Source organism: Engystomops pustulosus, chromosome 2 (assembly GCF_040894005.1).
Source record: "Engystomops pustulosus chromosome 2, aEngPut4.maternal, whole genome shotgun sequence".
In the NCBI taxonomy this organism is placed as follows: Eukaryota; Metazoa; Chordata; class Amphibia; order Anura; family Leptodactylidae; genus Engystomops; species Engystomops pustulosus.
Window position 1 is genome coordinate 67,480,488 of NC_092412.1, and position 14,624 is coordinate 67,495,111.

Genomic DNA, 14,624 nt, shown 5'->3' on the forward strand with positions numbered 1-14,624 from the left:
GTCTGTTTTAGTTCTGTTTGACTGTGTTAGGTCAGGGTTCAATAGGGAATCCACTCTTGTTGTCCATTCCTTGCATCTTACAGTGAACCAGTATGCATATAAAATCTGCTGCATTTTTCTTCTTCTGCAGATTTCAACCTTGGACGAAACCAGAAATATGAGTGACTTTATAATCATAATAATTCAATTATTTATATAGCGCACACAGATTATGCAACGCTGCACTGAACTTGCCAAATCAGTCCCTGTCCCCAATGGGGCTCACAATCTAATCAACCTACCAGTATGTTTTGGAGTGTTGGAGGAATCCGGAGGACCCAGACTTTACACTGTGTTTTATTATTCCTCAGGTAACGTCAATTGACATGGGAAAGGAAGCCTAATGATTTCAGTCTAGAGGGTCTGTCAAAATCTTTTGACCATAAAAAATAAAAATTGTATTATTTTTTTTTGTGTAATATAGCAAAAGATGGAAAACTATTGTGCAAATGGGGGCACACAAAACTCCTGATGGCAGCCCTTAATGTATCATCTATGCTCTTCTAGACTATCTCTTTCATTAGATAGATAGATAGATCGATAGATAAGCTTCAAACACGCATTTCTATCATATAGTGTCAGAATAACTAAAATGTTATGCTGTTAATTGTAATGAATCCCGTACTGAGTAGGAGGGTCGCTCAGCATGAAGTCAGCACAACAGGGGTATGTGTGGGCTTTTTCTTGCTGTGACGCTGTCTTTGAGATAAGTGATGGATCATATTGTACTGAGAGATTGTTGCTGGAGTTATCCGCCCACGGTGTCGTTCTTTGCATGTGAAAACTCAATGAATGACACTTGTATACACAGCACTTCTAGTGTACAATGCCTGCAATACATGTGGACAATGTAATCAATGATGATGAACTTGTTATAGAGACTAGTGGTAATTTTAATGAACTAAACAGTGAATAGGTAGAAAAAACCCTATCAGCATTTATACACTTTCCCCCCTTCGTACGAATTGTGAATTGTTCACTTCATTGAAGCAATGAAGATAAAAAATAAAACCTGTATAATAATATATTTATCTTTTGTGTTGTGGGGCATGACTCCGCTATAGTACTTCTGGACGACCGTCATTAATGGAGGACCTGTGTAGGAGGGGTACACTATTTAACCATGTACAATTTATAACCTAGATATCTATTTATGAGAAAAGTGGTTTTAAGGTCTCGCAACATCATAGCTATCCCCTCCATTTAGAACTTCATGTAGATTATATTTATATTTCAGTCATAAAATGGTTGTTTCATAAAGAAAATTTCACTTCATGTCAATACAAGTAGAAAACAAAAAGGGACTTGTGCTTGTTTTACTGTACATGGGTGGCCACTAGGGTTAGGGTTAGCCCAGAGTTGTGCTTGTTTTCCTGCACATGTGTTCCGAAACACACATTGCAGGGGAAATGGTTAGATGGTCATGGGTTTCCCCTGCGGTGGAAAAGGATCTGAGGTGGTCTTGCTCAAAGTTTCATTAGAGGGCTGTCACTTAAGAGGACCACCCACATGACTACTAGGCTTAGAATGAGCAGAGAGTTACAGTGAATCAGATCAGTACCTCCTGCTCTATAAAATGTCAATCATCAACTCCTTCTTCTCAGCAGAGAGAAGCTTATATTCCCTGGGGGGGATTACCATTTCCCACCCGAACCACAACACTCCCAATAATAATAGAAGGCTCTATCGTTTCCACAGCCGGATCATTCATGTCCCTTTCCACCCCCTTGGAGAGAAGGTGGCATAGGAGAATAAAAAGTCGCAATTCCTGGCCATGGAATTATGACTTTTTCATGGTGTGTATGAAAACCAAAACTGACTTGCAAGCCATGATAAATTACCCCACCGAGAATAGAAATTCAGCTTACTGCTTTACCACTGTAAGTAAAACCTGTGCTAAGGTAGAGTACTTTACCAGAATCCACTGGCATCCAGCACCCAGTACATGTGTCTGCTAGATACATGGCACTTTAAACTGATTGGCAATATCCTTATATGAGTTCAACATGAATTCCACAAAAACTGGCTAAAAGTTTACAAAACTAGAATACAGAGTGTTAAATTTTGCCAAAGTGTCTAATGTTGGATGATAAGCCTGTCACAGCTGAAGTCTGTCAGTTTAACTTTATATCTCTCACTATTGGACTAAAATTTGCCACAGTTATGGCCTATGTTTTGGGACATGTAGTCACAAATTCTGGCAATGCTTACCTGTCTCAAACCCATACCCCCTTTTAAAAAAACAGGCACATATATTGTAGAAGTGTCTTAACACTGTCTTTAATATATGGAAAATGTGGAAAAATTCATCCATGTCTGCACTTTATGCTGGAATAGAGGGGTATTTTGTTTACTTTATTTTCCCTATGTGTGACCATATAACCATCACAAATGAAGAGCAAATTGCCAAAATGTCATTGATTCATGTTAGTAGCCACATCAACTAAGTACTGTAGATTCAGCATATGAGATTTAATACACCAAGTTATCAATGCAGGAACACAATAATATATACGTTTAATACATATTTGCTATGTCAGCTTCACAACCAGGCAGCAGACTTCATCAGAACATCGAAATAACACAGCACCAGCCGGGATTTGTATAGTTAAACCTGTATTAGAGCACACAGCAGAAGAATCAATGATATAGATGATCCAATAAACTGTAAAACCTATTGTCAACTATCCTAGACTTTAATACACTTTATTTTCAGCTTGAAAGGCCACTTGACAGTGCATCTCCCCTGGGGTTAATCTGCACAATCTTTTGGGACCCTAACTGAATACCAAAAGGGGTTTTCTTTTACAGACTTTAAAATGTAAATTCTTGGACATTGCCTGTAATCTCCTCAATGCTATAGAAGAGGCAATTGGATAAAGTTCTTAGTGAAAGCGAACAGTTAATTTGAGGTGAAAATTTGAGGTTTTTTTTTATCATTCCCATCCTTTATTACCACTTACTGACATAATAACAACTTTATAACTATAATTGAGATGGTATTGATTGACCAGATCTGGAGTGGAAAGACACCCAGATATGGTATAAAATACATTCCTAGTAAAACACTGTATTTTAAGAGTCTTCAGATCAAAATAAAAAAGTCAGCTATATAAAAATGATAAAGCCATGCCCAACTCACAGATCCACCAAAGCTCCATTCCCAATATTGCTAGATGTTCATCTCCTGTGCACTTCCCGGGCCAGTGGTGACACAGGTGGCTATTCCCACAGCAGCCAATCACTGTATGTAGCAGCTCACTGTTCAGCCAACCACTTAATAGTCTCTGATAGAGAATATTTTAATATTAATAACACACTACAATAAATATTTTACACTAAATACATGAAAGGGAACTTTGAACCTTCCCCATCAACTCCAGTTCAGAGCATCTTTTCCACTGCAGTTCAAATTATTTCTCTATCCTCCGCCTCTATCCTTCCAAAACCATAATTTCGGACCACCTACCGGACACCCCACAGTGATTGTTCCAGTGGTAACAAAGGAAAAAAATATCATATGTGAAGGAACTTCTATTATTTCTATTGATTAAAAAAGTTGTACTAAAAGTAGTAATAAAATAAATTATTCATGTACAGGCAGTCCCCGGGTTACGTACAAGATAGGGTCCAGAGGTTTGTTCTTAAGTTGAATTTGTATGCAAGTCGAAACTGTATATTATATAATTGTAGATCCAGACAAAAAAAAATTTGGGCCCCAGAGACAATTGAGTTTAAACATTTTTTTGCTGTAATGGGAAAGGATTATCAATAAAACTTCATTACAGACACCTTACAGCTGATTATTGCAATCTGGGACTATAGTAAAGCATTCAGAGAGCTTCACCAGAGGTCAGAGGGGTCTGTCTGTAACTATGGGTTGTCTGTAGGTCGGGTGTCCTTAAGTAGGGGACCGCCTGTATATAATCCTAACATGATAATGATCTGTACTCTATCTGTAGAGTTTACTCTATCTTCATTGTTTACCATCATAATATAAAGATATGTCCTGGTCACAGTTGTTGCTCCACTTTACAAGCTAAATTCCTGTTAGTGGGGGATCTGAGTGTTGTATAATTGCTATAATGTATAATTTAATGCCGTTTTTGGTGGTCATAAGGACCTAAAGTTAAAACCTTGATTTTTAAAAACAGGTAAAAGACACATTTTTACATTTGTAAACTGCATTTTCTTTATATTTAATAATTATGTGCCTGGCACAATAATGGAACACAATTAGTATTATCTATGTGTAATATGTGTATAATGATACACACAAGAGTTACAGGCTTCCCACATGGGTCACGACACTCAGTCTATATATATAACTATAAAATATTCAGGGGAAGATTTGCCCATAATGCATCCCAGACAATTGCCCCACACAGTGTTGGGATGCAGGTTTTCCTGAACAATTGTTTTAAAAAAAGCCAGGTAATGCTACTGGTGAAAAGCTGGTGTGAACTGCATGCTTTAAACTTTTATGGTGTGGTGCTCAGCAATCCCCTTCAGCTCCATATAGATGAATGGAGCAGAACAGACATGTGCGGCCTTCTGCGGACAGGTGTCGGACAGAGGTCATTTTATGACCTTGTATTGCTCATTAGGTATATTCTCTATCTTATTTATTATTTAAACCTAATATATATGAATTACCTGATTTTTATGGTCAGCATGTAGGTAAAAGCAAAAATGCTTATTAAAAAAGACCAATTTTATGTATGACTTTAGACAATATTAAGAAAACTTGTTGACTACACAATGTTTTTCCGTGATATATTTTTATATTGTATTAAAACAGTCCCATTTCATGTATGACAGAAGACAGCATTAAGGAAACGTAACTACACAGTGTATTTCCATGAGAGATTTTTTGGCATTGCGTGACATGTTCATACTGACATAATGTGCTGCTATCGCTGGTGGTCAGTGTATTTCCTGCACAAGATGGCAATGTAAGTCCCTGCCTGGCTAAAAAGCGGACACAGCAGATTGGCAATAGCAGCACAAACCAAAATGACGTTTGTAAAGCAGCTGCCAAAGAAGCAAAAGTTAAAAAAAAATCAGAAGGGAAAAAGCCACTAGAGAAACCTCAGAGATGCTGAGCTCCCAGAGTAGCCTCAACGTGTAGCAGCCTCTAATGTCAGTGTGATAGGATATTCCAGGAAGGGGAGAGGCAAAAAAAGACTGTGTGGGATCTGCTGGACAAATAATAAGACCTGCACAGTGCTCAGAGTCTGGACAGAACCTGGTGTCTGTCAATAAACATGCACATAGGAGGCTCCTCAGAACTTCAGCCCTGCACATCCCATAGCCAGTGGCTGTGCAACCAAAGACATTGCATTGTGACATTTTACTGAACCATAGGAGAACATGCACTAGGTGGTTTTGTTGAGTTACTGGATGAACACAAAAAGCTCCCTCTGGCTCTGATTTTTTTTCTCCATAGTTGAAGAAGTAAAATCTGAAGATGTGGGGGTGGGAGGATTGCCCCCTCTGTGTTGGATTTAGTGGCTGTCATGCAGAGAAGGATTGGGGAGGAATTGTACAATGACTGAGCTGGTCTCTATGGCCATTAAGGGTATTAATCTCTCTCTCCACCTTCTTTCTCTTTGGCCTCCTCTGATGGAAAGACAGCTCCTGACCGCTGTGTCACCTACTCAGTAGGGGCAGAACATGTCCCTGGGTCCTCATTGTTAGCATAAGCTGAGGTCTACTTATTCACTTCTGGCTTGGAACTTGTCCTCAACTTTCTACTACATCTTCAAACATATCATTGCATCCAAGACAACTCACTCAACTCCATAGCATTATTTCCTTTATTTGGAGCAGCAAAAAGAGAAATACTGAAAACTAAAGATTGAATGAAACATACCACAAATTATTTCTTGACATCGAGCTTCCTGCATCTGCATTGCCCTCAGGTGGACCTGAACTTATGAGTAGAAGCCTCCAGTGACGTGGTCCATCTTGCTGAGCCACCTGCTGAACCCACTGCAGAAATGAGGATCCTCACTTTCCTGGTGGGCCTCAAGACTTTATGGGTTTTGGCTTTCTCCTCATTGTCCAATACTATGGCTGTGAATAACAGCGGCAAGTGGTGGTAAGTGGCTATGCAATGGTCCATGGTGTGCTAGATGTGAAGTTTTAGCTTATGCAATGATAACCTCATATATGTTTGTCTAGAAATGTCCAGCTGAATGAGTGCTTTACGTGTATTATTAAGATATAACTTTATATAATATAATGAGGAATTGATCTAACTAGATGTATATTACAATTGTGATTTTTATTCAAAACTATTACTGCATGTTTCTATCCTTACTGTATGATAATGCACCAAAAATAGTCTACAACTAATGTATACTGAATACTGTACAACACGGCCTGTGTCCACATAATGTCTTCTTTTACTGTGCACCTGCTGGGAGTATTGCAGGCTACATATACAAGGCAGGGCCCATAGAATATACCTCTTTTTATTACATGTATTCTGTATACACAAGTACAGTGTATGTGTTTTTACACAATACTTGTAACATACTTTGAAACTGCATATTGTTATCTTATATGCAGTTTATATTATTATTCCTATACAAATGCTGTTCATAATCTTTACTCCAAATCTTAGAATGTAATCCTTGTAACAATTATTAGAACTGTAGTGTGTAAACTCTTATACTAACAGTGTACTAGCCTAATCTCAGGATAATAATATACAAAATATGCAAAGCTGTATTAGGAATGGAACTTACATGACATAGATACTCTTTATATAGAAAACACATAATCTATGTAAGAAAAATTGGTATTGCTCAAAGCACTACCTTAGTGTAAATGTACAGTCATAAGGATGTGGATTATATGAACTAAATATGTGAGGTCTACTCACACAGACATAATTAACACAACATTCAGCCAAAATACCTTAGCATCTGTACCTGTATCAGGTATACTGCTGATTTTACATTTGCATTCTTCCTAAAAATAGGATTTATAGCTAGTGTCTTTTATCCACAGTGCATCTTACCTGTAACCGAGGAAACAGTTCAGTACAATTATGCAATATCTTATACAGTTCAATATTATAACTACATTATAAAAGACATATACTATTAAAACAAAGGCTCATTATAGTAGTAGCAATATTAATAATAAATAATATATCATTATTACTTTTATATGTTTCGGTTGCACAGGATGACTGTACATTACAATAGCATTGTATCTGATCTACATGGACTATATGATTCTGATTCATTTATTTATAATCAGTTGATATATATTATAAATTTTTACTCATACATCAATTTACACATATACTTGGTAATGTAAATGCCTAATGTTAAAATAGTTGTGGGATAAATTCAATGTATGAATAATAAAAAAGAATATAGACAATCATAAAAGTCACTTTATTATGTATATCTGTCCTAACTCACTTACAGTACATATCTGTAATGCGCAGACACATTGTTGCTTCTTTTTTCATAATACATTTAAATCTGTACATTGACAATCCATATAAGAATTGCAGATTGAACCAGTTGTCAAAATCAGTGCCAGAGAGGTTTCATGTGAACTGTTTCATTAGCTTGAACCCACAAAGCAGCCATACTATAAATTATATGAAATCACAATATCCACTTCCCTTACTTTCCTCAATGATCGATATTCATCTAACCACAGCCATGGTAACATAACACTGCAACCTACACATCTATACATACATTAGAAAGCAATGTGGTTACCCAACGTGTAAACATAGCAGAAGGAAAGCTGAGGTGCTACCTATAATAGCTCTATGATTACAGAGTGTTGTAGTCCAAGTATAACTCAACATATGTATGGATGTTAACACTCCACACAGAAAGATTTTCCTAAAGAATTCAGAAAATGCTGATTATATATGTGCAGTTTAAGAGTTTGCTCAGTTTATTTACTATACTCTTGTGTGCTATCTACCACTTTCTTACACTTTTTCCATCTTTCAGGGGTATCATAAACATAGCGTCCAATGGAAATGTGCTGCCAGGATCAGATGTAGGCCCAGTACCTCTGGTGTTAGATCCAAGTCTTCAACTTTTAAGCAGAAGACAGAGACGTCTAATTCGTCAAAACCCCGGCATACTACAAAGCATTACACGTGGGCTTCTCAGTGCCATCCGAGAATGCAAATGGCAATTCCGAAACCGTCGTTGGAACTGTCCTACTGGACCTGGAAACCAAGTGTTTGGGAAAATAATTAACAGAGGTAAAGAATTAATAGCGTGAATGTTACAAAGGAAGAGGAAATATCTCATTTATTTATATTTACTAAGAAATATTTGACCTCACATAAGTCATACACTCAGTGTAGTGTAGCATCTCAAGGGCAAGTAATTCCTAATCATATGCAGTTTTTCTGAAGTGACACTTTAAGTGTCTCTATAATGATATATTTATTTAATTACAATAGCAGCCTCTTATACAAGTTACAATTTTATCAATTCACTGAAGATCTGATGCTAATCTCTCCATCTCTTGCCAGGTTGCAGAGAGACGGCATTTGTGTTTGCTATTACCAGCGCTGGTGTAACTCATTCTGTGGCTCGTTCCTGTTCAGAGGGTTCTATTGAATCCTGCTCGTGTGATTATCGACGTCGAGGCCCTGGAGGACCAGACTGGCACTGGGGAGGCTGCAGTGACAACATAGAATTTGGAAGGTTCATAGGAAAAGAATTTGTTGACTCCAGTGAAAGAGGGAGAGACTTAAAGTATATGGTGAACCTGCACAATAACCAAGCAGGCAGGATGGTAAGTTAAAGTCATTGAATATCAAATACAATTTTGTGACACTGGCACTTAATCAGGGGTGGAATAAAGGAATGTAAGTAAAAATATAGTAGTCATCAAGTAAAAAGTCTGTATCTCGGAAACAAAATAAATGGCCAAGCATAAAGACTGAAGAATTGTTTACATTTAAATGACAGTGTCAGGTCTTGTTTGATGTCATTACTTTCCAAAAGGCTTTGTCAGTATTTGATGACAGATAGGTCAATGTTGCATTTGAACTGTGTTTAGAAACGCGATATAGTGTTTTAGTAATATTGTCACATTGTCATTTGTGGAAATGTAAATTTCTTATTCATTTGTAATATTCATGTGTGCATTTTTACATATATTGTCTGTGTATGTGTTGCATATACTGTGGTGAACATAGTTTCCCTTGTAGGATTATTAAAGTTTTATCCTATGCAAATTCAAGCGCAGTAGGGAGGAGCTTTGCCTGATCACAGATCCAGTTAGATCTAAATGCTTGGAAGAAGCACCATGGGGCACATTTACTAAGAAAGTCAGAAACTTTGCATGTTAAATGCAGCAGTTGTAAAGTAGTGGATCACCCCCAAATTTGTGCCGCATGGAGGCTAGCGCATCTGTGCCACAAAAGGGTTGTGTGCAACACAATAGTGACACAGACACTTCTTAAATACCTGTGAAAGCCATTTTCACCTAAAAGACATGCAAAGTCCTTCAGAAAACCTTAGTAAATGTGCCCCCATGTATTTTGCCAGTAAATAATAAAATACATGTGCTGCTCTTTTCCGATAGCAAATGTCTGGGTCTAAAAGTTTATGCGATTGGGAGAAGCTACTCTCTACTGTAATTGAATTCCATTTCTGATTTGGGGGAGATCTATCACCACCTTGTCTGGTCCCTTGTACTGCTTTATAAGAATTTTTGGTCCCAGTTGGTACTTTTTGGTCTCAGTAGATCTCCCCCACTGCGTGCATGTGAGGTTTGATGGCTTAATGGGTCAGGGATTTAGAGAAATACCTTCACAATATTAGGAACCTGGAGTTAATGTGGCTTTTTGGTGAATGAACTAGTATTAACATTCACTCTGCTCTAACCAATGCAACTGAACATACATATAAAATAACTATTTTTTCAGTAATTCTAATATCTGGAAGGTAATTCATTTAAGAATGGGTACCTATGAAAAAAAAATTACTCCAAATCATTCAGGCTGTGTCAAGACATATTCCTGTAATATTTTATGGCATTGTTTAAGGATTTTCCTCTTTATCTTATAGACTGTAATGACAGAGATGCGTCAGGAATGTAAGTGCCATGGAATGTCAGGATCCTGCTCTCTTCGTACATGCTGGATGCGTCTCCCTCCATTTCGGGCAGTGGGAGATGCTCTGAAAGATCGATTTGATGGTGCATCAAAAGTCACATACAGTAACAATGGAAGCAACCGTGGAAATTCTCGCAGTGACCTCCCACATCTGGAACCTGAGAACCCTTCTCATGCTATGCCTTCTTCTAGAGATTTAGTCTACTTTGAGAAGTCTCCAAACTTCTGCAGCCCAAGTGAAAAGACTGGAACCCCAGGTACAACAGGGCGAATATGCAACAGCACCTCCTTAGGTCTGGATGGTTGTGAACTTCTGTGCTGTGGCCGAGGTTACAGAAGTCGAGCAGAAAAGGTCACTGAGAGGTGTCACTGCACCTTTCACTGGTGTTGTCATGTCACCTGTTTGAACTGCACTACCACACAAATAGTCCATGAATGCTTGTAAAGTCTCCCATATGCACTGAGTATACTACTACCTTTTGTTGCTTATTTTATAAAGGTCGGGCATACTAGCAGTGTGACCACAGGTCAGCAAATAGCAATGGCACATGAACGCTTGGAAAGGCTGGCATTGCACACAGAATAAATCAGGGATATGAGATACTTCTCTATAATAACAACTCATAGGTGATGCTCAGATTTTTCAGCTTGGACTTTTTCCATCATCTGTTATGACATGAAACAGAAATCCATGGTGCCATACAGAACTGTATCATACACTACAGTCAATGTACATATATTGTAGAGTTTTTCAGCTAGCACTGATAATCTTGCACTGATAACAGTATTATTTGCTTAACCTCACATACCTTATACATAGAGATTCATACCAAACCAAGGTACCTCAATGTAATGGAAAATAATGCATGAAGCCAATACTGGTCTTCTATGGACAGAAGGACAGCAGATATACATAGTAATGTGGTGGGATGGCTTCTTAGTTATGCCAAAAGGCCACAATTACATTCTCCATGTTATTCATAGTCCAATGAATCTTCTGTTACCAGTGCATGGTCTCATGATACTGTGTTAGTATCAACAGTATTTCAGCCTGTGATATGAAGGAGAGGTGCTAAGAAGATTAAATCTAACAAAGCCTGTATGTCTGAGACCTAGGGCCTCCCAAGGAACTCATCTCAGGATAATGGAGAAGAGAGAAATGTAAGTGAAGATAGGCAAAGAAAGAGCTGCTCAAAGCAACTGCCATTGCTGTAGGAGTAAATGCTACTTTAAAACCTGAATGAATATTTGTCAAGAAGAAGCATAGCGACAGAATACCCACTGGGATTAATATTAGGATGCGGATATGACAAAGAGCGTTTTATTTACTTACCCAGCTGGATAAGTGGTGGGAACAAAAATGAAGATGCCAAGTTCCCAATATCTGTTATTCACAGGCCTTGTTTGGGGAACCCGGCCAAATTGTTCGCCTCCATGCGCTCAGCACCAAAGAACTCAAAAGCAGAAAACATTAAAACTTGTCACGTAAGATCAATAGTTTTAAGGGTTTTCCCTTTGTAACAACACAAAGACAATAATGTCTTTCTATAAATGCACTTTTATGATTACATATTGTATTTTCCTTAAATTCCCTTAACCAGGCAGCTATTATATATAGTGGTTAAATAGGATTTTTCCACTCATACTGAGGTCACTGTAGTGTTAGCGAATACATGACACAATATATTAGACTCTCCCTAAGACCACTTCCTACATCAGTATTTATACCTCCTAAAGTTAAATTTTATTTTTATATTTTATGAATCCGATTAAGTGATTGACTTCTCTAGACTTGCTTTTTCCTTCATCTGTTCCTTGATAGCTGATGTTCAATAAATAGACGTGATGTAAAAGGATTATTAACACATGCTGTATAAGAGCTATCAAAGGCCTCTTATCATACATTAAGTAACAATTTTAGTAACTTACTGATACTGGTCAGTGCACACACATCATTATCTACACCAATGCTCCAAACAGACTATATATATGTGCTATTTAGGCATGATAAGATGTGGATTGATAGTCATTCAATGCCCCTATAGCCAATGTGAACAGTAAGCTACCAGTGCAATGGAACAGGTAGGAAATTCAAAGTTTTATCTTGTACAATAGCCTTTTTTTAGCACTTCTGGTAGTTGTCCCTTAGTGTAAATCCTACATAATGATTTACATAAATTTATCAGATGTATTCAGCAATTGTACAATGTATGATCTAATGCCACCGATCTCTTTAACCATATTACTATAGTAAAGATGGTACAACCTTGTATGTTTATATTAGTCATATATTGTATAGCTTATTTTATAGACATGTAGCAGTGGGGTTTTTTTTACACTGAATGAGTGCAAATTAATTTTTTCTATCATGCCACTGATATACAGTACACTCACTGTCCTCCTAATGCAGATAAACACACATGACACAAACAACAAAGACCCCCACAACAAGGGACAGTCTATAGGGGGCAATTGCTTCGGGGCATCTATCACCACAGGGCCTCCAAAAGCCATCAATGGCGTAACCTACTGCAAAGCATGAAGGTTTGAAAATGTCTAAACATTTGCATATGTATTAAATGTGATTATTCAGTTTTAATTAATTTTTATTGATAATTTTTAGAGCTGTATTGCATCAAATACCAATGTACAATTGACAAGAACAATTTTATTAGTATTACCATAGAAAGGAGAGGGCAAAACCTGTGCCCTTCTTGTCTTTCAGTGTGATTAACCTTGTGGACATTGGGGGACAGTGAGGCTTAAGATGTGCTTAAGATAATGTTATGTTTGTGTTTGGCCACTAATTGTATGACACTAAGGAAATATGGTCAGCTTGTCCTATGTATGTCCGCCATAAGAGCTATAAGAACATTGTACAGTCTACACAAGATTTATGTCATTTTCCATCTTTTTTGTATTATATGGTTCAAATAATTTTTTACCGCTCCATATTCCAGTGGAATCTTAAGTCACTTTTAATTTTTGGAGCTAAAATGCTTTTCAGGGTCCATTTTTTTGTTTCTTACAGTACACATCAGTCCTGAATATTATAGTAGCCACCTATTTAAAATGGAAATATTGATCTAGGCCTTATATTGCTTCACATTGTAATTTTCTGAATGTAAAATATCATGATGCATATTACCACATGTGTTGTATATATTTATATAATTCATGTACGTTATTAAGAAACATGGTCCTTCATTGGTGTCACTACTACTGTATCTGCTATAACCCAGACATACTCTGGGGTCAATGTGCCTACTTTTTGATGTCAGATCTATTCCTGATGTCACTTATTCAGCTGCTGCAGCGTATGGTTTCTGTATATTGCCAAATGTATGCCTTATATAATCTACTGTACTATATTATACTGTTTTAGGGCATATCTAGAATTATATATTTATGTAGATTATGTCAATATTACCTGTAAATAACCCTTCAGGTATTTGGGATTTGTAAATAAAACTATTTATTGTCACCACTTTTATATCCAAAAACTGCTGATTGTCATTTTATTTAGAGGATGAAACTCCATATTTAAGCAGGAGTAGATTATACATTGTGCAGGCCAGATGTGTGTGAGGTCCTGCTTGATTCTGGTTGGAGCTGTCCAGTATACAGACACCAAGCAAGCAGGAATACTGACTCACATCTCCGAGGTAAAAGAAGGGAATGCAATGGGAGTGTCTTTTTAAGGAAATCCTAGAAAATATGGAAATTGTAACATCCCAGTATTGCTACATGTTCACAGGGGTAAGTTTGCTGTCTATTTTCCATGCATACTTGCTGTGATTTCACACATCTTCAACAAAATCTTCTGATTTTCTCATGGATATTGTTGTGGATTTTCTGCAAATCCCTCCAGTGCTTTTCCAAGGCCACATCGCAGGTCACGTTACACATATGAAGATGAGAAATCTCACTGGTACTGTATCAGGCTGTAGATTTGCAAGTAAGGTTACCTGGAAAATCCTCAGCTATACATAATGGGGGTCATTTACTAAGGGCCCGATTCACGTTTTCCCGACGTGTTACCCGAATATTTCCGATTTGCACCGATTGTACCTGAATTGCTCCGGGATTTTGGCGCACGCGATCGGATTGTGGTGCATCGGCACCGGCATGCACGCAACGGAAATCGGGGGCGTGGTCGAACGAAAACCCGACGGATTCAGAAAAACCGCTGCATTTAAAAAAGGAAATTGTGTCGCGGAGCTTGCACTCACCTTCATCCAGGATAGGATCATGAACTTCAGTGCATTACAGGAAACTTCAGCGCAGCAGCGCCACCTGGTGGACGTCGGAGGAACTACCTTGATGAATCCCGGCCGGACCCAAATCCAGCGCAGAGAACGCGCCGCTGGATCGCGAACGGACCGGGTAAGTAAATCTGCCCCAATGGCTCAGATTTATCAAAAGTAGTGCAAACTGCACTAATGTGCAGGGTGCACCTGAT

The 14,624-nt window shown here is 37.8% G+C and overlaps 1 protein-coding gene across 1 annotated transcript; it reads left to right on the top strand.

The window, feature by feature from the left end:
- Window positions 1–5,550: 5,550 nt before the first annotated feature.
- On the top strand, window positions 5,551–13,541 carry WNT1 (Wnt family member 1). The gene is made up of 4 exons (XM_072135141.1): window positions 5,551–6,142; window positions 8,034–8,293; window positions 8,570–8,835; window positions 10,116–13,541. Exons 1-4 carry the CDS (start codon window positions 6,042–6,044, stop codon window positions 10,605–10,607), a joined length of 1,119 nt encoding a protein of 372 aa, XP_071991242.1. The 5' UTR covers window positions 5,551–6,041; the 3' UTR covers window positions 10,608–13,541.
- Window positions 13,542–14,624: the final 1,083 nt, after the last annotated feature.

Excerpts from the sequence above, each read along its gene's own strand:
- WNT1 (XM_072135141.1), top strand. The coding sequence starts at position 6,042 with ATGAGGATCCTCACTTTCCTGGTGGGCCTCAAGACTTTATGGGTTTTG. Across the intron at positions 6,143-8,033 it reads AATAACAGCGGCAAGTGGTG|GGGTATCATAAACATAGCGT; the intron begins GTAAGTGGCTAT and ends TCCATCTTTCAG. Across the intron at positions 8,294-8,569 it reads TGGGAAAATAATTAACAGAG|GTTGCAGAGAGACGGCATTT; the intron begins GTAAAGAATTAA and ends ATCTCTTGCCAG.